Consider the following 27,479-nt stretch of genomic DNA (forward strand, 5'->3'; position numbering starts at 1 on the left):
TTAAGATTAAATCGTTCTCTTCCTCATTTCTGTGTTTAGTTGTTTCACAATAAGTCATTAAAAATACTCCAAGTTTTTTATCTCATCACATGAAGCAAACATTAATAACTATTTGTAATACCTCATGCTTTGGAAATTCACAGCCTTTCACCTCTAAAAACCTCTAAGAAATTATGCTGATCGAAACTATTTTCTATCGCTGGGATGCAACGTGACTTCTAATGTCTTAAGGGTTCATTCATTTGTAACAATAATATTTCACCTATAAAAATAAGATCTTTAGGCAATGCCCTTTATAAATTTTATAAATTTTCCTTTAAAGTTTTCTCCATAATGGGGAACATAAAAATAGAAAAACATTTTAACAAAATGAATGTTGTTGTATCTCCAAAAAAAAAGAAGACTTTTATTACATTTAGGGGGAAATTAATTCGGCAATCAATTATATGAGCTACTGTACATTTTGACAGAGATAATGAAAAACTAAAAAATTTCCAAGTTGTTTTAGTGAAGTAGCTTTGGAAATCCCCAAAGGCCTTTAGTTGCTGTTAAGGTTGTAGCAGTGAAAGCAGAAACAAGTGGTCATTGAAACTTAAACACAACCTTTTTCTGTTTATCTTGTCTCTGCTCGGGTCCTGTGACTATGAAGAGCTGCACTTGAGAACAGCATTTTTTTTTTTTTTTTAAATGGAGAACTGTTAAACATCACGAAATCACCATAAACATTTTGCAAAATTAGGAACATAAACAGACATACGTTGTGAGACATTATTTTCTCTGTCAATATTTAATTTCACATGAACAAAATGTGTACCATAGAACGAATACTATCTTTCAAAAACTGTATTCTTTCATTCATTTTAATGGACGTAACGACTCAAATATCCTCAAAGAACGAAATGTGGTAATGTGTCTCTTAAGTTGGGTCATGCATGGCTGAGCATGAAAGACTACAAAATGTAAAGTGAATGTGCAACACAGCCAAAAAAAACAGTCACCCTGTCTGTTATCCCTATACTGTACTTTATCTCTGCACTCCACCACATAAACCAACACATACACAATTTTTTCAGGATATACAATGTCTTAGCAAAGTGAAGGGGCATAAATGCACTACATTGAAATGCAGTTATAGCATTATTAGTCACAACAACAACAACAACAACAACAACAACAACAACAACAACAAAAGACAAATTCTCACAGTGCACTTTGCAGCAGCAGAGGTTTTCAAAAAGCAAGAGCACCGAAGAGGCTCTTAGAGGAACATTCACAATCATCACAGGTAGTTTAGAAATCAGTGAAGATGAGAGGGACAGATGGCATCAAGTGTTCATGTACCGTGACATTATGGGTTGGAAGGGAACATGGATTAAACCTAGTTCTGGACTGAAAGTTAAAGCCTTTTAAACCTGATTAACTCAAATCTTAGACATGGTTTGGAATACAGAAGTTGTAGATTTAGCCTAGTCTTAAATTTAGAGATAGGAGAGTCACACGAGTTACACCAGGACTTAATGAAGGGGCAGGTTTAACCTCGGATCTACTCTTTAACATAAAAACAGACTATTTTTATGTTTGATTTATTGACTGTAAAGGCTCATGCACACCTTCAGTTTCTTGTTCACAAGTGCGTAGGGAGAAATTCCAGCACACTGTCCCTTTTACTTGCAATAAACGTCATTAGATTACTTATGAACGTCATTAGATTACTAATAAAGTTTATTGCAAGTTAAAGGACAGTGTGTTCTCTCTTCTCTTGCGTATGTTTGATTTATCAAATTGCTAGTCTTCCAGATGTCTTTAAAGGTATAGATATGCCATATTTTTAAGGTTCTTTTTGAAAATGACCACAATGAGCAAAATATGAGATTCTTATCTACCCATATATATATATTAGATGATCAGATTCATGTAACTTTTCTAGTGCTAGCAACCCGTGAAGGCTATTCATAGCGCTAGCGTCTCACAGGTGGAGGAGTAGATGGTAAAAGTTTAATGCTGTCTGTCAGGGGGACACATATACAACAAAGACCAACAAGCACCGAAAGTCAGAAAAGTATTTACTGATAGGAGTAAGACCATTTCCAAGACCATTTTATATTAATGATGTAAAAGCATCAAAGCTGGAACCCAGACTTGCACTCTATAGTCAAGTAACTCATCCAAATTCAAGATTTGTGTTTTAGATAAACACTTTTTTGTGGCAATTTATTTGGTCCTATCTGAAATATCTGAAATAACTTTTGGATGGATTGTCATGGATTTTCGCACAGAGATTGATCCCAGAGGATAAATCCTACTGACCTTGGTGATACACTGACTGTTCCTGTAGTGCCATCAGCAGATCAAAGTTTTTATCTACAGTGTCCTGTAAAATATCAACATCTGCTGGATGGATTGGCACCAAATTTTGTACATCTTCAACAAATCCTAATGACTTTGATGACCCCCTGACTTTTCCTGTAGCACCATCATATGGTGGGTGGCCATTTGTGATTTTGACAAATGGATGGATTGCCATAAAATTTGGTAGACATTCATGTTCCCCTCATGCTAAATTGTTTAACTTTGGTGGTCTCTTAACTTTTCATCATTTGGTCAAAATATCAAGTTGTCCAATACTTTGGTTTATGACCAAATATCCAGAAAACTAATGAAATTCCCATTAGTCTAAGCTAAACGTTGTGTTAATAATGCTAAATAGCAAACATTAGCATGCCAACACCTTAAACTAAGATAGAGTGAACATGGAAAACATTATACCTGCTAAAGATCAGCATACAGCATTGCCATTGTGAGCATGTTAGCATGCTGACGCTACTGTTTACCTAAAAGCATTACTGTGCCTTAGTGCAGCCTCACAGACCCGCTAGCATGGCTTAGTTTTTTTGACATGGTTAATTATTACATTAATAAAAGATTAGATTAAGGCCTACTAATGGTTTAATAGACACTTGCCTTGGAAATCAACCCATTATATCTCTAAAACTTCTTCTTGCTTGAATAAAATAAGTCTCTCTTTTGTCAGATCTCTGATCAAGTGATCCAGATTAACATATCATCGACCCCAGTGTTGACAGGTACTGAAATAAAGTGTACAAGCATGGTCAGCTTCATCAAGTTGAGTATGACCTGCATCTCAGTGTCAAAGGACATGGACAAGCTTTTATCAAGAGTTACCTGGATGTCTTTGACAGAAAAGACTGATAAAAAGATGAAGACGGTATACATTCATGCATATAGTTTACCCATATAGCTTTACCCAAGTGCATATATTCAGATTTTACAGTAGGCTATATTATTCATAGGCTTGATATGGTTTGATGTGTTCCTTAGTGCTAAATTACAGTGCTGTTTGTTTTATGGCACGACTCTCCTTGCAACATTGAAACAGTTTCCATCAGTCAGTTGACATATAAGAGCTAGTGCAACCACTCCCCCCCCCCAAAGTAAGTTCATAGAGAAACTGTGGAACATTTCCATTGTAACAGATGCTTCTTTTCAAAGTCTTCGTGCCTTATGTCAGTGAGTGAAGGTCGGGAGTTCTTAATGTGAATCACAATTACAACTTTGCTCCAATGTTTTATCAGACATAGAAATGTCCCAGCCTCCAGTCCATCAGAGTTTTTCTGGTAGGTCACTGGGGTAAACTGGAGTACGTGTTGGTCTGTGGAACTGTCACATCTGGGGGGTTGCTCTGTATCTGACTGTCAAGGGGTAAAGACAGAGCGCAGTGTGCTGTATTCTTCACAGCTCCTTTGCTGAAGCGGCAGCTCAGCAGAGTGCAAAGGTGGCGAAACACAGACTTGCGGCAGATGATGAAGACCCAAGGATCCACGATGGGGTTGAGGGCGTAGAAGCGGAAGGCTGTCAAGTTTTTATTGTCGCCACAAAATGGGTGAATGGCATTAATAAAACCTGCAATCTGAAGAGAGAGAGAGAGTTGGAGTTAGACACTGTTTGTGCTGTTTTTTGCTTACAGATTATAAAATATGAAATAAAGAGGGAAATAAGAAGTCCTGCCTTCAACAAGACTGCTGAAATTATGGTCTTAAGCCTACAGCCCCTTTCACACATACAGTCTATCCCTGAAATGTTCCTGATTAGTGTCATCATAGAGCAAGCAACAGCTTGGAAAGCTCATTATCTCCCACTTACAGCTGGCTGTAGGCCAGAGCTAACAGACAAAAGTTATGTGGACTCACAATAATGCTGAAACATTACAATACTGAAAACCTTTTGATATGATTAATGATCTCCAAATATCAGACATTTACTAGTTATAGCTTGTCAGATTTTTGTATTTGCAGCTTTCCATAATATTACAGAATGAATTGATGACATTTGAGTTTGAACTGTTGGTCAGACAAAATGAGCGGTTTGAAAACATCAGATTGGGCTCTGGCGAATGGCGATTTGTCATTATTTAACATATGATCACTAATATTCACAGGTTACTCGTTTCAGTAACCCATCATCCCACAAGATTAAAGATTTTGTCTGCTGGAAGGAGCCAAATCAAACTTGATTCAAGCCTCTTTAACAGCTAAACAAGATGAGAACACATGACTGTGTATTTAGTATCAGTGTCATTTGAGACTGCGGTTCATCTTGTTATGCTAGGCTTTACCAAATGCTAACATCCGTCTCTTTATATCATATAAAATCACCATTGGTGTGAGTGCACCTTTAACTCTCAGAAGTACAAAGTGTCCTAAATACAGATACAGACAACGTTATCTAACAAAGCCGCAACCTTTTCCTGCGTTGACCTTTGAGGTATGACAGACTGCAGACAGCAGCAGCTGGCTGCTTATTCATCCTAGGCAGAGACAGAGGCAGCAGCTGGCCCAGGAAGCTTCTTTGTCACCTTGCTCCTCGTCTCTATCAACAATTCTCCATTTCCTCCATGAAATATCCAACAAACAGTGGCCTAATTAATGGCTTGTGCCGATTCATTGATGTAAATGTTTCTCTGTTGCTAGGGCCTGGACTGAAAACAAATAAGCAAGAGACAGAGAGGGGCTGGAGGGGAGCAAGTCCAGAGCCAGACCAAGACAGACTACCAGCGGGACCAGACAGTATGTGCTCTCCATACTCATTAGATGTCTAAACTCACACAGTTGTGGTTACTCATATCGATCAACCGTTACACCCATGAGAAAGATATAGGGAGAGGAAGCGGCTGACTGTGTGCAAACTCAAAACAACAGCAATTATCTTGTTATACTTCCAAGTAGATGCTCACAGGCACAATGATTTCAAAACTCAGAACAGCTTTGTCATCTCAGATGTGTCAGATGCGGTCGCAGTCTAAAGTCGAACAACATAATGTCCAGATGTTCTTGAGTTTTTAGGAAGTAATCATTTTATTAGAGGTTGTGTGAAAATTCTTCAATTGCGCAATGGATGTTTTCAGAATCACTGTTGGGTTGTCACTGATTTAACAACAGTAAGTAAGGAGGGTAAAGCTTAAAGGGGAACCTAGTTTACACATCAAAGTCTGGGAGAACTACTTCATATGTGGAAAAACTTGCATAAAAAGCCTTTTGTGGCTCCAGAAGGAAGCTCCGCAAAGTCTGATAAATTGCTTTAAATGATGTCACTTGAGGATAAAGACTACCGGTTTGGAAATGAAAAAAATCTGAAGATGCGGTGTTAGAAAGACATGAAGCTAATAGACTTCCTCCTCATCTCTGCAGCTAGCATAACACATCTGAATCTCCGACCCAGCTGTCAGTGGTTGAGTTGCATTGTGGGTAATATAGGTGCCAGGTTCTGACAAGAAGGAATGAAATAAAAAAGAAAATATCTCCGGTTCTGAAACTCTCTCTCTCTCTCTCTCTCTCTCACACACACAGAGTCAAAACTGACATGAACACACATTGACAAGGTGTGATGTCAGTTTCCTTTAACAGGATAACATGTTTCCTCTTTAAAACCGCTGCAAAGATTTCGCAATTGGAGTCAGTTTTTCTCCATCATTTACTGAATTCATCTGCAGAATGATTGGCATTAAACTGAACATATCTTGTAAGTTACAGTAATGGATGTCTTCAGGGTTGGGTTGCACCAGCCACTCATACTGTAAATTCATTTCTAAGTTTGTGAGTGAAGTCCTTCCTAAGCTCTTCTTGTTAACTGCTAGCTAATTTCAAACTAGTGATTTATGAGGATGCTAGTAAAGACCAAATCAATTACTAACCTAGCTGTGTTTTTAGTTCAAATTATCTCAGTTTTAATCTAGTGATGCATGTAAATCTCCATTTAGTAAACACTTAATTATAACTATGCTAAACTTACAGATCTCTTTGTTTGAGTTTTTATCACACTATGAGTACACAATACAGTGGATCAAATGCAGTTTTAAAAGCTTTGAAAATAACAGTGAAAGATGTCCTTTTTGATTTCAACATCTTTCACTACAAGAGTCATGACACCATTAACTGCGTTGGCTCATCACCAAGAAACAGGCTGGCAACAACTTGTTATTTGAATTAATAGTTGAAGTAAAAATGAATCTAACTGGCATGAAACACACTAACGAATACAAATGTCTCTTGTACTTCACGCACAGTAATGGTACACTTTATTTATCATCCACTGTTGCCAGAAACATTTCAAACAGACATGCATCCTCATACACCCTGTCATCGTACTCGCCCTTGTTGACTCACTCACTCTCACTGTCACCCTTGCTTCTGTTCCTGCATGCCAACCTGCCTCTTATGGTCGTCTAGGCAGACCTTAAGCCCTGCAGAGAGGGACACAAATCACCAGCTGTCTGCTCCAAGCACTGCAGGCTGTGGAGCCAAAACTGATGAGATGTCAGACTCTCCTTAAACAGGAGCATATTAATGTATCAGCCTGTGGTTAAAGAACTAGGCCAGAAACAATGATTATTTAGAAGAGAACAGAGAAGATACAGGGAAGCTTTGAAAGGACATACCTCAGGTACATATACACTCAAAAGCATATATGTTATATATGTTCGTACGTGTTCTGTATAAACAGATGCATGCATGCACAGACAGCTGCGTTGTGCAAACACATACACATCCATCCATCAACATTTGCAGCTCTGCAAACTTTGGACTCAAATCTAAAGCAACAACTGTATGTCCAAGAGAAATGGATCTCTGTTTTAGTTATGAAGATATTTTGCGTTTCATGAGGACTTGACTCATCACTCATTGGTGTTCATCCATCCAGGCTTTTTCAGTCGTAAATGAGCAAAAGAATCAAACAGAAATAAGTTTAGGGCTGCAAATAACAATTACTTTCATTGTTGATTAATCAGCGTAATTCTTTTTCTATTAATCGATTAATTTCTTTCAGAAAAATGCCTGTTTTCTTAGACTAATACTCCAAATCCTGAAGATATTTACGTGATTATAACAGAAGAGAAAGAAAAGCAGCAAACTCTCACAACTGAAAAGCTGGAACCAGGAAATGCTTGGCTGATTATTTTCTGTCAATCGAATAAATGATAAATCAACTAATAGTTTCAGCTCTGAATCATTTTTCTTGGTACTACCCTGAGAATCTTCATGTACCTGGATCCAGTTTGTCTGATGTTCAGAGGTTTGTTCAAGCAGGCACATCAGATGCTATTCGGGGGCTGATGATTGCCATGACTTACAGGAAACAGACCACGTAATCAATGTCTACACTCTACAACCTATTATTTTACATCTTGGGTCCTGGAGGACTCTTCCTAACTCTCTCTCTTCCTGATCCTGTTTCACTGCAGGATCATTACGCAGGGATAAGAGGAGGCAGCGTGGAGATTACAGGCCTTTCAGAGAGGAGTGTTTACAGCAGAGAGAGAAAGAGAAATGCTGCAGTGCTGTATGAGTCTTTAAAGGACTAGTTAAACATTTTGGAAAAATGCTTATTTGATATTTTTTGAAGGATTTCATGTCTGTGCGTTAAGTATGGAGCTGCAATTTTAGCGGGGTTACATATCAGTATCAGAGTTATTTCATGTTAAACAATAGTTTATTCATCCACTCAGAACTGCTGTGCTGCATCTATGTGTCCCACCTATTTTTTTGCCTGTTCAATTACTTAACATCTTAACATCCAGTTGCTATTGTTGGCTATAGTAAACACAAGTAAAAAGTCATGGCCTGGTGTAAAGTGATCACAAGCAGCAAAAGTTAACCCTCACACCAAAGCACATTTCCACTCTGGTGTAGACAGGAAGTTAAAAGACAAAATTACATTACAGCATTTAATTGTTGCTAAAACACATAAGGTTAATAGTGCAGGTTTCCAGATTAGCATACATTTTTGTTCTGGTCTGCACAGGCATGATGGTACCAAACTTGGCAACCTCACAGTGACAACAAGACTGTGGGATGCTGCACTGCACCCAGCTGTTGACAAAAAATGTTTTACCCGTACATTTTTATTTATGTACAAGTTGTATCTTGCACAAACAAGATACAACCTGATAGTAAGTGAGATTTAGAGGTGTAGGCTGGTATATTTTTCACTTTAGACAGAGCTAGTTGTTTGACCTGCTTCCAGTCCATATGCTAAGCCAGGTTTAACAGCTTAGCATCCTCTCTCATGCTCATGCACGGGTCACGAATATGATGTTTCTTTTGATTTGTTAAACGTGTCAAAATTAAAATCAGAGGAAAGGATCTCCTGTTGCAAGTCGCTTGTATGTTGCAAATTTGGTGAAACAGGCTCCAGGCTTTGTATTTAAAACATAACAAAATTGTATTTGGCATAACGTTTAACTTCTCCTTTAAAATGTTGTTTAAGTTCACACCTCTGCAATGTTTAGCTCAGTCTTTCCGATGTGCTTATGCGCTAGCTTTAAAATCATGAGTCACTTTACTTTATTTTCTGTTGCTCAGCCCGAAAGTACGGCTCAGAATAAGTACAACACAATTTGGAAAATCTATACACGTACTTAATGTCTTTCTAGTGTTTTGTTCCTGCTTGACACTATGATGTGGAGCTGTCCAATAAAGTGCATTGATCCAGGATTCACAAGAACAGCAGAGGTGATTGGATTTCCACCCACTGTCTTCATTCCTAACAAATGACTACAGGTAGACTTTTCTTCAATATCAGGCTTTTTCTGCGTCAAACCTTTTCTCCCTCGAGCTTCTGCAATTACAGCAAACCAGAGTCAAAGAATCAAATATATATGTTTGTCCCCGGGCTATTTGACTACACTAACCTCTGACCCGCATTCAGATACTGAAGGAGCTGATGATAAGCGGGTGCTGAGTCATACAGTGCAGAAATGCAATGTAAAGGTTAGTAGCATGTTTCTACACTGAAGGGGAATTTCACTGCTCCACAGTCTATGGTTTGGAAATGCGTGGGGAGGTGTTTTGTGTTGCCTGAGAGACAGAAATAGATTCAGAGAGGAAGAACAAGTGGGTGTGCACTGCATTTACATGATTCTTGTTCTTTTTTTTCATGACTTTTCTTAATGCCAGATGACTAATCTCTAGCTTCCTGAATTTATGTACTTCATAAATGTAAATGTGTTATGTTCCAGGGGACATTATCATAAGAGAGTCAGTCTACGGTGTCTTCAGACGAGTTTCATTTGGGGAATACACTGTCTAAAAATGTCCATTAGTGAGTTTCCTCTTTAAGAAGTGCCTGAGGCTGCAGCGAGTTACGGAGCCATTAGACCTTTTACCAGCATTTTGCAAAATGGACTTCAGTGAGAAAACTATTCCAGACAACAGTCCGCACTATGACACTTGATCCAGTCAATTATCTGGGTAGAAAAGTGACCCAAACGCAACATAACAAAACGTTCTACATGCAAGCACACCTACTCCTTCTGCTACAAATCCTGCATGTTGAGTCAAATCAGTTTTGTATATGTGGGTGGTTTATATAAGGGATGGTTATAATCTGTGCAACATATGACACTCTTCCTTTGACTTGGACACAAAACAAATAAAGATATATTCTTCTATATGTCTTGGTTCTGTAATTATTATCTTCTTTTTTTGTCATAGCCACTTTTTCTCCTGAGTAATCTAACAGAAGAATTTAGGGAAAACTAAAATAGTCTCTGATGAGTAAACTGTCATACATGAGTGACCTGAAAAGCCCTGAGGAGCTGCTGTCTGCTTGATGACTGAAAAAAGAAACTGCTGATGAGAAAACACAAAAACAAACACTCACACCAGCAACAACAAAGAGGAAGCTACTGTAAAATGATGACCCCAGTTTTTAACTTGGGAAAAGTGAAGTATGACATAGGCTGATATGTGTCAATTTTTGAGAACAAGTTGACACCGGCAATGTTGCAGAACCTTTTAGCTGTTGCAACAGACAGAGACATGCGTTCACTGCAGTTCCTCCTCCACAGAGATAAAGTTCAAAGGGACCTGCACCTCTACTGTAACACCCTCATGTTTCCGATGGCTGGTGGTGATTCCTTACAAGTGAAATCAGTGATGAATTATCTTATAAAAGATGTTAGTGCCAGCTGAAATGCCTTTTTTAATGCTCATATCACATCACTGAAAAAAAATGTAAGTCATAATAGAGCTTGAATTAAAGTGATTATTATTATATTTATCATACATTTCACTATTAGCGCCACTTGAGATCAATTTTCTTAATTTCAAGGTGGCTGTGACACACATCCTTTCACAGAGTGCCACCTGGGCCGCAACCTCCTTTACTTTCCTAATTCCAAAACATATGTACACTTCATCATTTCATTTGCCAACAGTGGGAAGAACTAAGCAATATAAATTATACTGCTTATTTTCATTGGAAATTAACAGCATCCACTTAAAATAATTCTGCTGTTTTTAAAACCTGGGTCTTATTTTTGTAGTTTTATCCATCATTCCTATCGGTTATGACAACAATTTCATTCTAGAGTTATGTGGACATGATAACATCTGTGATAACTTTGTTATTTGTGTAAGCTATACAAGGTTAGATGACCAGACGGGCTGCAAATAAATTCCTGGTTTAACTCTATATTCCTCCAAGTCACTTAATGTACCCAAAATGTCCATTACAACTGTCCACTGAACAGTAAAACACTGTAAAACATGAAGCAGACAGTAGCTCTGCAAAATCTAATTGACATATAAAGTTTGTTTTCGGTTCCAGATAGATAGTCTAGTTATGTGGCCGAACTGAGGATTCAACCACCTTAGACGACTTGCTGATCATCTGTGTGATTGATTGCTTGATTGATTGATTGACTGCAGCTTGTCCTTCTGGGCTCTGGTCCAATGTCACCATGGCCAGATCTCAGCAAAAATGCTGATGACTTAACTGTTGTCACAACTGATGGTAATGGTGGCCAAAACCATGGCCATTGTAAAATATGAGCTAAGTTGTTGAAAAATCAGCTGTTTGCTCTACTTTACTTACTGTTTACTTTTTGTATCTACATATCAATTTAAATTTTGATTTATGGGGTAGTTTTCCCCATTTTTATATGTTTATTCCTGCTTACTCCATCCTTTTTGTACCTATTGTATTTGGTCTGTTTATTCTTGTGCTGCTTAACACCTGATTTTAATTAAGTCTTATTTTAATCTGCCAGGAAGTGACAGTTTCCACCCCAGTGCCTGGATGTGTATCTTGCATATTTAACACTAAAATTCATAACAACGATTGCTTAAATATGTTAAGATATATATATATATATATATATTATTATAAATATGCAATTTCATGTTATCTTAATGATGGAGTGTCGGTAGACATTACAGCTGACACATTTACTGTGGTTGAACTTGTTAAATATGCAACACTGCCAGTCAAGTCGGTTCAAGTAACACCTCTCATCTTTATATTGCATAATCTACACCACCCAAAGCTGAGCGTGCAATTTCATCACTTTAGCAGATGATAAATTATCAAGGAGGACAATATCGGTTGAGGACATTTTGTTTTGGTTATTTATCTGTTTGCACGTAATACAGATTTGATATCACAAACACAACACTGCTCTCTTTCACCTTACCTCAGCATCATAAAGTGCATCAACATGTGGAAAGTTACTGGTTTCATCTTTAATCTGAGGGTAACTGCTTTCCATTTCAAAATATCAGTTTAAAATTGAGCTGTTCACAATTAAGATAGGAATTTATTCATAAATTAACTTTTTTTTAATACTCTCTGGAAATACACATAAATAACCATTTAAAAACAACTTGATATTGATATTTTATTCACAATAAGTCAGTACAAATCTGCCATTAATGTCCTGCTGCTTTTCATTTTCAGATTCTACATACATCATTTCTGGCGTCAGAGCAAAGGTAACTGAATACATACTGGAACAGGACATAACAATCAGCAGTAGATTAGACACAGAAAAGAATTACAAGTCATGACACACACCGCCAGCCTGCAGTTTTATGACTCTCCAAGACTGACTGACAACGAACAGAGCAAAATCAATCTGTCATTTCAACATGTGGTTTGTACCTCTTTTTGGGTGACTCACAAAACGAATATAACATGATGTTCTTCAAAAATTAAAAATAACATGAACATGAAAGCAATGTCACAACATTTGTTTGGGTTAAACACAGAACATTTTGTCCCCAACAATCCGACTGACTTTGGTGTGTGTTTGCTGTTGTGCCGTTTTTGTACTTTTTTGTAATCCACCTGATGCACATGGAGTAGATTTGACTGTCACTCCATGGGTTAAATACACAACTACAGTAACAAAAACCATTTCACTCTGTATTCACTGTGCAGGTTTGCATAATTCAGACTGTAATCAACAAATCCATTTCCTCTTAATGCTGATAATGTGAATTAAGGACAACGATAATGACAAGCGTGTGTAAGTGAACGCTAAGTACACATGTAGCTGTGCTTGCATATTTATTTTACTCTGTAATTATCCTGGGAAAGTTGTCTAGTTGAAAGTTGTTAATTTTTTTCTGAAGGATCTCTCAGTCAGGACAGTTGATATTCAGTGTTCCTCTCTGTCATCATCCAGCTATGAGTTTTTCCCACTGGGCTTGGGCCGATAATCTGTGCGCCAGGCCCGTCTGCTGGGTGGGTGTCAACTGGCAGATCAGAAGCAAAGGTAAACACTATATATAGATATATATATATATATATATGTGTGTGTGTGTGTGTGTGTGTGTGTGTGAAAACATATAAATTACACATTATGTATACTTTTATATACTTGTTTACAGTACTTGTTTACAGTATATGCAAGATTTTAAGTAAATTGTGCACCAAATAGCACAAGAAAGAAAGTAAATGCTTCTGAAACAATTTACATTCAGACTGAATTATCTTAACAACTATTAGATGGATTTCCATGAAATTTCCTACAGACAGTTGTGGTCCCCAGAGGATGAATCATACTGACTTTGTTGACCCCCTCACTTTTTCTCTAGCTCGATCATGAGTTTGACATTTGTGGTTTAAAGTGAAATGTCTTAAGAACTTAGATGGATTGCCTTGAAATCTGGTACATTCATGTTCTCCTACCTTAAATTGTCCAATATTTTGTTTAATACTTTCTAAATTAATTAGATTCCCATCAACCTCAGCTGTAATCTGTGTTTGGTGCTGATTAGCAAATGTTAGCATGCTAACACACTCAGCTATTAATACTGAACAACCAAATCTTACCTGCTTCAGCATGTTAGAATTATCATTCTGAGCATGTTAGCATGCTGATGATAGCGTGGCTGTACACTCTTAAACTTGATACTTGATCTTACTTAGCAAAAATAACTTCCCGATAAAAAGGTCAGTATAAACAAAATTAAACAAATTTTATATATCTTTGAGATGGCATATTGAACAAATTTGACCCTCTTTTTCTAGACTGACAAACAGTCCAGTTTCAACACTGAGTAGTGAAATACAAGATCTCAACTGTGCAAATAAAGTTCTATTGATCTTTTCACTATTTAAAAAATACCCACTAAACCGTGGCAATACACTTCTTTTAATCAAGATTGATTGATTTGTTTTCCCTAAACAAATATCCTTCTAATCAGCCTGTGAATTCTTTCATATCAAGCAGCCATTTCCACAAATAAGCAACACATATCAAATATTGACTTAAAATATCTGATCTGGGGACTGACCATTTGTCATTATCATTATACAGAGCAAGTTAAGCTGTTGTTCCATATATGACATAACAATGTTATTGAGGTTGTTTTTTGGACAGTGAGGGACTCTCTGGAGCAGAGGACATTTGTGGGTAACTTATTCCCACCACATATTTTCAGGTTCTGCACACTAGTAAACATTAGCTAGGGTTCACTGGGCCTTAAAGTCCCAAAGCACAGAATCTGCCCCAAATGCCTGGATGCAATTATCTTGTTAAATTATTCAGTCCCTGTTGTCTGCGTACTCTGACTCTCTTTGAAGAGAGCACTTGTATCATATGCAGCGGAGAAAAAACATCTAGGAAGGATTACAAAGAGGATTTGAATTGAAAAACAGAGTGCTTTCTGTTGTTTTCACATGTAGCTAAAATCAGTTAAAAGAGTGATTCATGCTATGTTGTCAAACTTCATCAGTCAAATCAGTTTTTGATAAATTTGTTTTCTAGTTCTGATAGATGAGTGTATACCCAGCCAGTCCACAGCATGGTCCAAAGTGTTTTTTAAGGAAAATACCATGAATCATAGCTTTTCTGGCGCCAGCTGAAGTCAACTTCATGGAACAGGAAAGGGAATATTTATGAGTAGAATGAACGCCCTTGATAATACCCATTCTTCCTTTGCTCAGTGATCCCATTACAACAAAAATTATTTAATTTTGTGCATGAGAGCATGAGAGCATGAGAGTGAATTATCATTTTATGACTTTTTTCTTCTGTTGATAAAAGATTAACTGAAACACACGTCTATCTCAGGTAATCTTAATCAAACAAATTCTTAGCTGCAGTGAGTGTTTGGTCATATTACTGAATTGGATGTCAGCTGTCTCTCTTTCACACGTCCCCCCAGCACAACAACAGATGATAACCACATTGTGCTTCCCTTATGGTTTGTTTGATGTGAGGGTGTTGTATTTCACTGCTGCGGCTCAGCCAAGTTTTATTGGATCATATATCTCCTGAGATTATTGGCAAGGTGGAGTATGAAACAAAAATCCTATTGTTCTTTCTGTACCTACGGATGCAATTATTAAGTTTACCCACTCACTCATGAATTCATAAATCAAAATCAATAAACCTGCATGCATGTCTTATTGTGGTATTTTACATACTGTGCAAGCTTTTTGTATCTGTGCTTCTGCTTTGCATGTTCTAGTTAGTGTCTAACAATGCAGCTCAATGTGATCTTATTCAATCTACTCTTCTATTAACATTAATATCTTCATGTATTTATTGTCTTGCATATCTTGTATCATGACTCTGTGTTGCATGTTTTAAGGATGTCCTGAATGATGTTTTTTATTAATATTATATATGTTCGTCTTTCTTCATTTTATTAATTGTTCCACATGCTTATAAATGACCTCAGTAACTTTGTAATTTCAATCTCATTTTCATATTCAGTTTTTAGGGTGACTCTGTGACATCTGTCCAGGGACTACAGATGAAAAATAGCCTCTTGACTAACAGCGTATTTACAGCAATGTTTATTAATGTGCACTGTCCCTGTTAAATAAACAAACAAATAAAATAAATAAATAAAAATATTTCCTTCACAAAACATGTCTGCTCATCCTGAAATATATCCTGTTCGGTAACTTTTATATTGTCTTCTCAAGAGCATGAATGGAGCCTCAAAGGATTATACAGAAATTATCCATTTTATTGGAAATATGATGTTACCAAATAACTCTACTACACCCAATTCTGCATATCAAGAGAAACTCTACGTTTGGGTGTGGAGCACATTTCACACAATCCTGTGTGAACAATGGAGGTACTGATAGATAGACAAATAACTGTGGACGAACATGGCAAGACACCAAAAAGACAAATAAGGAGAGCAACGAACATCTGCGGTAAAGTCTATTTAGACACATGCACAAAGCATACTACTGACCTTGTTACACCTACTGTATCAGCATCAGCATCAATGACAATCTTCCTCAAGCAGCAGTGAAAGGAAATTAAGAAGGAAGTACATCCAATAAAATACAAGAGGAAAGAAAAAAATGACAGATAAGAAGTAGAGCGACATCTGGGAAATAATATCAAATCCAAAAGCTGCTGGTTACAAACACAATGATTTTCACATACTTTCCGATCCAACTATTTGTCTCTAAATACGATTCTGATGCCTCCACTTGTATCTGCTGATCTTAAGTACCAATCTAATACCTCTGCTCTCTTTTACCCAAATTTAAAATCTACTGTACATACATCACAGCGCAAAACTCTTTGGGATCTTTTTTTTTTGTGAGATTACTGGAGGCTTTATTGCTGTGATGCTGAGAACTATGTTAGTGGCTAACTTAATAAATGGCATACCTTCATAAATATAATTGATAGCAAAAACATGGACGTAGAAACCATATTTAATTGGTGATCCAGTGCATTCAATCTGCTGTGATGCTTCAATCTGCTGTATCAGATGGTGCAATGACGCTGATCTTGGCCAGAGAGGCCAAGATCAAGAGGCATGAAAGCCAAGACGAAAATACTTAAAAGATGAAATAACAATCACGTGAACATGAAAGAGCAGAACACTCATTCGGTTTCATCAGAGATAAACTAACCAAATCAAAAATCCATTTAGCTTTGATAAGAAGAAGAAGTAAGAGGAGAACTTCTTGTACTAATGATATTCTTGTTTTAACACTGTGAACAATGATAGATCATTATGAGCACTTTTGTTAATTTATACAAATCAGTAGCTTCAATAAACATTATCACATTTTGTAAGTGAGGATCTTCTGTTCTTATTTTTGTTATTTTTCTCACTGGGCCACATCAGTGCTGTCGTAGTACTTCAGAGAGTCAGTAGTCCTAGAGCAAAGAGTTGTCACGATGTTGAAAACCAAACTCATAGAGTGACACAATGTGTCATATCAGTATGAAAAGTACTTTACTGTACCTCAGTTCAATCAGATTGTCCCTCCTCATGTTTACAAATTGACATAAGGACGACATGCTGTTTTGAGTAATGTCAGTGTTTTATTTCCCAAGATGCCCATTAAAACAATCTTTCAACATAATCTCAGTTTGCAAACTGCTGACTGCCTGAAAGATAAATCAAAAATTATCTTAGATCATGAGAAAGAAACTAGGTCAAGCAAATCAAACTTTAAAGTAGCAGCAAAGGAACACTTAGATCTACGTGTCTATCCAGTAACATAAACTCCTACACAACAGCTGCCTATGATCCAGGTAGAGCGTCAGACAAAACAAACGTGTCTGGGGGCAGCTATTGATTGGAGAAAACAAGCTTAATCTGGGTTGACTGCTCTTCATCTCCTGAAGAAGCAAGCTAGGCCCAAAACTAATACCATTTGCAATGATCAATAAGCTTTCATTATTTGGTCAATGTAATAAACTGGGAGGTGTAGGCCATAAAACTAATGGAAGTTCCTACAGGGAAAAGTAGAATGTGTTCATTATTTTATGGTCCCATAGTAACTTTAATCATCTGTTGCTTCAACCTGTCATGGGTCTTCCAAAAACATCTAATTAAAGAGTAATTAATGACTTCTATGAAGCAGCCTTCAGCCAGCCTGAAAAAAAAAATACTGTATACACACACACACACACACACACACTTATATTTACATATATATATATATACATATATGTGTGTATATTCAAGGTAAAAAAAATCTATCTTTAGATATGTGTACATCTTTCCTTTTTCAGTTCCATAAAAATATCTTGCAAAATGTGTTTCTGGACAACCCCCTAATGTTTTTTCCTGTTTGCTGCTGTTGTTGCACTGCAACAATTTTTATGACTTACAGTGTTGTGTTTGAAGCTTGTTTTGGCTGCCCCAAAGTGGCCAATAATTAGTCAGAGGAGACGTATCATGCACATCTCCAGATCTATATCTTTATTCTGGGGTTCTAATGCATGATTTACAGTTTAAAACATTGCTTATTTATCTTATACTGGCTCCTTACACAGCTCCCCTCCTGATGACCCCACTCTGTTTTGATTGGTTAGCTTCCAGAAATTTCCCCTCAGCAGACTTCCGGCTGTTCACGAGGCTACATCAACAAACTATAGTAGTAGGATTTCACTTCTTTTTCTCATTCTTTACTCGAAATGTCCACTTCTCAAATACATCTGTACATGTTCAAGTCCGAATCTAATCTGAAATATGCAAGTGAACAATATGAACAACCCGTGGAACGACTTTGGCAAACAACATTATCACGAGGAGGAAGTAGAGGTAACATTCAGAGCAGGCTGAAGCCTGGGCTTTTGACTTGCAAGAAACATTTTACCATATGTTCACCTCAAGTTTTGGAACTTTGACCATGTTTAACATAGACATCCATCGTCATAACAGTATAAATACCAGATAATCACAAAAAGCATAATATGTCCCCTTTAATACAGGTGCAAATTAAAATCTCCACTAAAGGTATTAAAGTTAGTTTTTCCATAAGACAATAGAGAATGGAATCAGATCTATTTAAGCTACAAACTGCTTGCAAACTAGTTCTTCTTGCTTCAATTAGGCAGGTAACTGAGCCGTTGGTTCATGAATATTTTCCTTTTGAATGACTAAAAGCATGTCACGAAGCAATGAGCAATGCTGTTCTGTTTTATATTTCTCATCTGCTCTCCACATCTGTCTTTACCCACTTTCATCTTTCTGTACCTCAGCCTTTTAAAATCTTTCCTGCAGCTGCTCACCTCTTATTGCCTTCTGACTGAAGCCTAAGGCCACGCACATCAGCAGCCACACACTTTACAACACATTCAAGTGGTTCAATATCTATACCTCATTACATCAAAGATCTTCATTGCTGTCATTTGTTGTCCAGTTTCTTTTGTGTCATTGAAATTAAAACATGACAATGTACAAAAAAAAGCAGGATAAAACTACAGGTAGTGAAAGACAGGATTAGCAAGCTTCCCGCTGTAATAAGAGTAAATGTGTGTATTTACATGAAGTGTGCCTACTCATGTGTATGCATGTGCTTTAGAAATGTGTGTGTTGTGTGCATGTTGAATGGAGGATTAGGTGTCCATCAACTAAGAAAGGGAATCCTCATTGTTCAGTCCACAAAGCCAGCTGCTGATTGCGCAGCATCATCTTTCCTTATAGAAACCTTTATGAAACTGACAGTCAGTTATATCTCCGAGCAGCACCTACAGCACCTTGAGCAAAACAACAGTTTGGGAGACAAAGCAAGCTCTTATCTTCAACTCTGTCACAGCTTGTGTCTCTTTACATTTCACATTGTGCCACTCCCACGCTGTGTGCTTTCAAGCTGACAACTCATACGCATGCAAAGGTCATGGTATACAAAATCACAAAATGCTGCAGCCATGATTTCCAGATTTTGCGTTGTTGCAAAAGCAGTTTCATTTGAGACCACCTCTGGCAGGCATTTACAAGGATGATGACTTTGAGTCATCTTGGATGATCTGGATTTGGGGACTTCCCCTCTTCGTCCACACTCATTAACTCAATCTGGAACCAGTTGGATGGGGAGTGTCCATGACTAGCTATCATCCTGTCATTCTGCATATTTTCAGTGGCGTTTAAGTCTGGGCTTTGACTGGGCAAGTCAAGGGACTTAGGCGTTCCTGACTGTTTTGAAAGTATTCTATGGTAGATTTAGTTTAAGCTTAAGGATGATGACAGCATGCAGGGAAATAAACTGTCAAATCTGAGGTAATATTTTAGTCATTTTTAAAGCAACACCTCATCTAGAATATGAATCCGCTCACTGGACCCTCAATCTTTACAAGTCTCTCAATCCCTTTAACAGTCTGATGCTGAAGAATTTCATTTTTAAGGAATCTTTTGCTTCATGTTCTTTCACGTTCACAACTTTTCTCTCTTTTTCTCTATGTGATCTTGTTTTAGTGTGGTTGCTTTCTGCCCAGTCTGTCTGACAGCCTAGATTTATGAGGTGACTCTTGGAGGCATGATTCCCTATTACTGTAAATGTGTCAGAGCTTCTTGATGTTGTTCATTTTCTGGCTGACATCATTGCCCAGTTTGCTCAGAGTTTTGGAAAAGGTTTGGTATTTCTACTTTTTCTCTCTTGCCACATCACAGAACAACTGTACTCTTGTGACCACCCAAAAAGTTTGGAGATAGTGTTATGGTCTCCTCACAGTTCTGTCACTGAAAAAATGGTGAATTTCTTTCTTTAAAATTTTATTTTGATCTGTATGTGGTAGTCACAGTGGAGAGAAAGATGGAGACATGCAATAAAGCTACAAGATTCTATGTCAAAGTCATTTATATACTTTGACAACCACAATGGTCCTGGAGTCTAATAGTTATTAGACAAAAATATATTCTGAATTGAAATGTAAATTCTAAATGTAAAAAAACTATACATTTTTAACTAAATATTGTGTGTAGACCGCTGAAAACAATATGCCTTTTATGCCATTTAATCCTTTTTGAAATCTGACTGTGATTCTTTAAAGGTACCTTGTCGAATTCCTAAGATTTGACAATCTTAGGTCCCCGTTTTGTTACTAGCTCACACACACACACACACACACACACACACACACACACACACACACACACACACACCCAAGTGGTATATGCAATATAGGATTAGCTTTGTTTGAAAGTGAATCATTTGAAACCAAAAAATGACCTCAAATTCAAAAATGAACAATAAAACCATAGAAAAGTGCTACATTTGATTTTGTTCCACACCAAAGCTTTTTTTCAGAACAAAAATGTAAAAAGTAACAGTGAAATAAAAGTGGTGAATATTGTTATCATATATATGTATAGTTTTGCCTTTGAGGTAAATTTTTGGTTTCAAATTATTCACTTTGGTGCTAGAATGGACTCTTCCGCCACTCCTTTAATAAAAGAGTCTAGATCGGCGGAGTTATCAAAGTTCATGTTTCAGTTTGACATTTGATTCACACGAGTGCAGTCAGATATGACTGAAATTATGCTGCTGAGATCTGTCAGAAACTCTTCTTGTGTTTTGTGAAACTCCAGAAACTCTACGCTGCTGCGATTGGTTGTGAACATGAATGTAAACAAAAAAAATCTGCTCTTTAAATGTTTTAATTGGAAGGAAATGCAGTCACGAAGCAGTTTGCTGAGAAACAGTGAATGTGAACATAACTTTGTTTGTTTACAAAAAAGACACAGGGTGCCTTTAATCCTTCATTTCAACTTTTTGACCTCTAGTCCACTGTTTTGCACTTAGCTTTACTTAAATAACCACAAAGCCAGTAGAATTTGTTTTTGGTGCAACATTTTCTGGACACTTTGAGCAAATCATCCCATTACAGCCACTGCTTTGATACTTTCAGTACTGTAACTGAATAATTCTGTTTATGGATCTTTGAAGCGCTCCCTGTCATCTACCCTCACACACACAAGTCAATATTAGCCTTCTGACTAAGACACAGACGCAGTATCTGCGCTAATGGAAACCTTTTATCATTAAGCCAAAACATCAACAATATAAATCTGTCCTGCAGTGCTGCTCCAGCTTAAAAGTTGCTAAAGCCATCTAAAAACATAATGGTTACATAACGGCTTCCCACAACACATTTCTTCTGTCCAAACTAATTGCTAATATGACAATGGAGGAAATTTGGTGGTAAAACCACTTACAATCTTGTGTATAGTTTGAGTGCAGCACTGTATTGATCCAGGTATTGACCAGCAACATATGGGCCCCAGGCAGGTTCTGTGGTTCCCATGGGAACAGCAGGGATGTTAGGGAAATTGGTGATTGTCGCAATCAGGCTACCAGTGTGTACCTGTCACCCACAGGAGATAGCTCTGAACATTTATAAAGTGAAGGGGACAGGACAAAGAGGAGCAAATAAAAGCCTAATGGAGAAGAGGAAAAGAATTTCCCTTTGAGAGGGAAAATGCTCTTTTGTCAAGACAAATGAAATACGGATCCTAAATACTCACACCCTAATTTAAGCATAAACCCACAGAGCAGCAATTACTATTATGGCTGCAAATAATGATCATTTTCCTTCTTGATTAATCTGTTGATGATTTTTTTTCTGATTAATCATTTAATCATTTAAGTCTATAAAATGTGAATAAATAGTTAAAAAAATCCCAAAGTGATGTCTTCAAATTGCCTGTTTTGTCCAACAGTTGAAACCTCCATGACAATGAATTTGCAATCATATAAAACTCAAAAACACAGGAAATATTCATATTTAAGAGGCTGAAACCAGCAAATGTTTGGGATTGGTGCTTGAGATTTAAACAGTTAATTAATTATCAAAATTGTGTTTGATCAGTTTTTTTCACCATTAATACAACAGCACAAATTGTGTTGTTTGCATCCTTTAATTCAAGAATGTTAATTCAGTTTTATTGTAAATTTGGTGATACAACCTTACATAATGTTCACTATTTGACTACAATGAGGCTTTGAATCCTGTCCTGCAGCCTGAGATGGATATTTGCAGCAGTTTTTTCAACTGTTTAACAAGCAGTAACTATATATTCCGTATGGCACAAAATATAAAAAGGTGTGTTCATAGTCCCAGCACAAATCATGAGGGACCTCATGTTTGACGCTACATCAAACAAACGTTCTTTCACAGAGGGGCTGCGGTGATAACATTCATAAAAGTTCTACTTATCTTTTTCAGCTGTCTACTGTAATCGCTCAGTATGTACTATAGGTTCCAGTTAGCTGAAGGTCATACATAACACTGACCTCTCACTGTAGTGTAACAGGTCTGGGAAGCTGGAGTGATTCAGGTGACAGTGAACAGAACAAACATTTACAACCAATGAATCAAGTGAAGAATGGTTTTGCTTTTCTGAGAAATTCACATCTGTTTTTTACCGCTTCTCTGATTGCACCTCCGCAATATGTGAAAAAGTGAATAACTTTTCTGGACTGAAGAAACAGTCACAGCTCAGAAATGTAGAAAGAAAAATACTGCCTCATCCATTTTTGTCCAAGAGCTACTCAGCAAAACACTTTTGCAACTTTATCTGTAAATACAGTCTGCAACATTACTCATGCCTGGACGCAAAGAACAATAAAAATAATTAATGTATTCTTATTCTACAATTAATTTTTCATCTCCCCTGACAAACATGCATTTTAAAAAAAGAAGCGTTTATTTTCCAACATCTGCTTTCCCTCTCACCCACATCTACCAGCATGCAGTCACTGCTGACGGGGCAAACCGAAGTTGTGCAGTTTCGTTAGTGCTCGAAAGCGTAGTTCTCTGAGGTTTATTCAATTATGTGAAAGCGCTTTGAGTAAATTAAGACTGGAAACACATGCAAAGGATTGCGTATGTGAAAAGCAGCTTGTGTATGCAAAATAGACAATCCACTGAACATGTGCTTTACCATACTCTAATTGCAATCCACAGAATCAGACCAACATCTGTTGTGCTTCAGGCGAACTGTGTTAATCATAAAGCCACAGCTGGCTGGTAATTTGTTGAGTATGCTGAAATACACTCAGACACTTCAGCACCGTCTCAGATCTTTCAGTTACAACCACACGGATGTACATGCACATGAGCAAACAAGCATACTTCTCTTCACAGTCATACACACATACGAGGCTGTAGAGACGATGCATGAATCATTGATTACTTAATAACAGGGTCTTGAATTATTCAGCATGATATACTACAGGGATCAGGCTCTTGATTGTCTGGCAGAGATGATTAAATTAAGAATGTTGATAAGTGAATCTTAAATTAGGGTTATAAAATAAATCAATTTAAATAGCAAAGCTTTATTTTAGAAGTGTCAGGTGGAGGTGAAACTATTCTTGAAGCTCTTGATGAACCTGCAATCTTTCTACTTTTGTTTGGAAATTGAAAAATGAATGATGTGCTGTACAGCTACAATAAATGACTGGGCTGTGGGTTTGCTGTGGTTTTACTCAAGAGTGTCATATCGTCATCACAATTCATTCCCCCGGGGGCCTCTCAGCCACAACTCTGGGCAAATACCGTTGCATACGTATGCTAGTCAAATCAGGCCAAGCGTTACCGCAAACAATCCACTTGCAGACAATGAGTAGTTAGTGAGGAACGAGAAGATGAACAAACACTTTTTACTGCTCCCTGTGAACTACTCAATCAACAGACCACCGCTGTTAAAAAGGCGAACATAAATATATAAGTGGTGATGCCACATGTTAATCATACCCTCCAACATTTTTTTTTTATTTCCTAAACTTGGCTCTCTCTCCTGTATTAAACTTCCTCTGTTTAATATTTAGGGGTACATATGGAAGGCTGGTTAACATCGGGCTTCCTGCTTGATGATTGTTGCCCTCTGGGGAAGGCAGAGATGTACCAGTCCTCCAGGGTTGTTAGGTTTGGCACACTCCTCTTAAACAGGGTCAGATATGTAGCTTAGTAGACAAATAGTGCACACAATGACAGCATGTCTTGAGTGGCGAAGGCTTCACTCTTGGACACACCTTTTATTGGTGGAGCCAGCAGAGCAAAAGCATTAGTGTTAGGGCACACAAACACATACCGCAGCAACAAAAACATCAACGGTTGCCATGCTGGCTTGTCTTTCTAGGTACATAATGATTACAGAATCTGGGGCAGGAATTAATTTTACAAGTGCAGATGCATAGCAGGTCAGGAAGCTCTCTCTAATGCTAAAGTGAACCCACTCCGTGCTGGAAAGTCTACCCCTGACTGTCACATGTCAATGACAACAACTGAAACCACTCACACACACAAAAAAAAATCCCTTTTTCCATATCACTTTCACATTTCTTTGTCTTTGTCTTTGACTTGTTCTAAATTCACAGAGGAGTTCTGGTTCATGTTTCATAACTGAATAAATTACACATCAGGGTGTTACGCCTTTCCTCCTTTTCTGGAGAAAAATGTAATGAACTCATGCAATCACACCGACACATATCATGATTCAGTCACACGGTGAGTGTGATAGGGTGGAAATTTTCATGAAGACTATAAATACCTGTGACACACACATACAAAGTGAACATACACACACACACACACACTGAGGGAAAGTTAAATGTGAACTCACAGTGAGCGGCAGGGAGCAGACCACAAAGATGACAGTGATGAGTGCCAGCAGCACCAGGTGGTCCATCTCCTCTTCCCCCTGTCCGAACCAGGCTAGGCTCAGTCTCCTCCTTCTCCCTGTCGACCCAACTGAGCTGCGCCGCATCATCTGGCTCCGGTGCATCTTGCACAGGCTGACAATCACTGAACCATTGCATACAAACACTGCAAAGATCAGCAATGCCATGAGCGAGGAGTAGGACAGAGAGAAGGCCAGCACCAAGTTAGCATTCTCGTCCCCTGTCGCATCCATGTCAATGAAGCACCATGTCCCGGGACTGTACTGTCTGAATTTGCCATAGCCGCTGTATGGCAGGAGACAGAAGGCCAAAGAAAAGAAGTATATAAAGAAAAGGGTGAGCTTGGCAAAGCTGCGGCGGATGTGTACAGAGTAAAAATAAGGGTGGCTGATAGCCAGGCAACGCTCCACAGCCATGGCACACAGGATGAGTGTGGGCGCCAGGCCGAAGAAACTCATGGCAAAGCCAAAGAGGTTGCACAGTCTTGCTTCACCCAGACCTATCAGGGACATGTTGCGGGCATAGCAGATGAACACAGGTGGACTGAGGAGGCAGGTGCCCAGCAGGTCAGTGAGGGCCAGGCCGGTTACCAGGATGCTGAAGACGGAGGACCTGGAGCGATGCTCCTTCTGGTGAACACCAAGGATGAAGAGGGCCAGGAGGTTTCCCACCACACCAGCCAAAAACATGATGATGCTGGTTGCTGGCTTGCCCTCTCCCTTCACAGTGAGGGTGTCATTGCAGGTGACATTGTTACATAATGCGTTTGAAATCATGCTTTTGTAGGCGTATAACTTACTGTAAAGAAATAAGCCTGCTCAGTGTGGAATTAATTAAGAAGTTCCTGGACATCAAAAGAAGCAAATCCTGACCTCTTGATACCATCAATTGGCAATACAGAAGGCAGGGGTGTATGATGAGACCCATAATCCTGTGTTGACTTAAAACATGATTTGAAGCTTTTCCTTGTCTATCTGTTTGGATCTCTTTCACATACACAGCTTAGAAACGTATCTGTGGAACAAAAAACATAAGAAAAAGCAGCTTAGTCAGGTACAGAAACTTTCCCCAACAAAGAGAAATAAAACTCATTCCACAAAAGATGGCATCATGTTAAAGTTTCTTCTTCTAACATTATGAGTATAATAATGCCTTTCTGCTATTGCTCAAGTCTTATTGTATTCGTCTTTAGTGACTCACTCACCTTTCACTGATTCTGCTGGACTAGAAGAATACTTGAGTTTATAGTAGTTAGCGCTTATTCTGCTGCTGCTGCTGCTTCCTCTTTTCCAACGGATTCAGACACATACTATGTAAAGCGTTCAGGGCTATAAGTAACAAAATGACGGATACGGAGTTCAAAACTGCCGCTACCGGTAACGTGTCGGCAGACACTGAACTAACAGAGAGACTGTTGGACTCCTCCGCTTTCTCTCTCTCTCTCTCTCTCTCTCTCTCTCTCTCTCTCTCTCTCTCTCTCTCTCTCCCCCTCTGCGCCTCCCAGTCTGTTTCGGATCGATGTACAGTCCCTCCCACTACAACTACTTGTAAACCAAAAACAATGTCACACACCAAAAAACCACTGTCACACACCAGCTATACTATAAATATACATAGCAAAGGTCAGAGGCTAAGGGAAAACATAAAAATGAATCACTCTTGTTACTCTCGTCTATCAGTCACAAAAAAATTTCGGGTGGCGTATTTTGCCTTGTTCTTCCTTGTTTCAGGGTATTGCATACTGTGTCCAGAAATAGAAATTCCCTGAGGCTAAGCTGCTATATAAACACACTGACTACCCCACAATTCGCTTTTCTCTCAGAAAAACCCTCAAAACATATTACACTGAGCTATAGTGGACTTTTTTTTCAGTATAGGCTGATATAAAATCAGAAACATGGACTAGACACCAATGGATTGAAATGATTCAATGTTAGGGGTCCCTCAGCTATAAGCTACTGTACATACACAGCTTGACCAGTATTGGCTTGTTCCCCATGTGAGCTCAGAAATATGTAATCCAATTAGTCTTCTTTGTAAGTATTTGGTTTGGCAGTGTCTCTTCTTGGTTTTCAAAAAGGTGTTTTGAATAGCCTTAATCTCGACTAGTTTACATTTCATGCAGCATTTGGTGCAAGTCAACCGAGGAGAACCCAGTGCACTGCCATGACAGCGAGTTGTCGCTGCTTGTTTTTGCTTCCCTTGTCCTGCTGGTTCATTTACAATGTCTGGAAGCTAGCGTATGTTTTATTTGTGCAGCCTTTAGTGAAATACCT

At 38.1% G+C, this 27,479-nt stretch overlaps 1 protein-coding gene across 2 annotated transcripts; it reads right to left on the bottom strand.

Annotated features, from left to right (window-relative positions):
* Positions 1–768: 768 nt before the first annotated feature.
* Positions 769–26,633, bottom strand: ptgir (prostaglandin I2 receptor). Of its 2 annotated transcripts, XM_067594790.1 has the most exons (4): positions 26,408–26,633; positions 26,003–26,217; positions 25,146–25,922; positions 769–3,928 (listed from the first exon to the last, which is right to left on the bottom strand). In XM_067594790.1, exons 3-4 carry the CDS (start codon positions 25,890–25,892, stop codon positions 3,641–3,643), a joined length of 1,035 nt encoding a protein of 344 aa, XP_067450891.1. In that variant the 5' UTR covers positions 25,893–25,922; positions 26,003–26,217; positions 26,408–26,633; the 3' UTR covers positions 769–3,640. The 2 variants fall into 2 exon arrangements, with proteins under 2 accessions (XP_067450891.1, XP_067450890.1); XM_067594789.1 differs by having other exon boundaries at positions 25,146–26,217.
* Positions 26,634–27,479: the final 846 nt, after the last annotated feature.

The sequence above is a fragment of the Thunnus thynnus genome, chromosome 7 (genome assembly GCF_963924715.1).
Source record: "Thunnus thynnus chromosome 7, fThuThy2.1, whole genome shotgun sequence".
NCBI classification, from domain to species: domain Eukaryota; kingdom Metazoa; phylum Chordata; class Actinopteri; order Scombriformes; family Scombridae; genus Thunnus; species Thunnus thynnus.

Coding starts and splice junctions, on each gene's coding strand:
- ptgir (XM_067594789.1), bottom strand. CDS start 25,979: ATGATTTCAAACGCATTATGTAACAATGTCACCTGCAATGACACCCTC. Junction 3,929..25,145: donor TCTGCTCCCTGCCGCTCACT/GTGAGTTCACAT, acceptor CTCTCTCTTCAG/ATTGCAGGTTTTATTAATGC.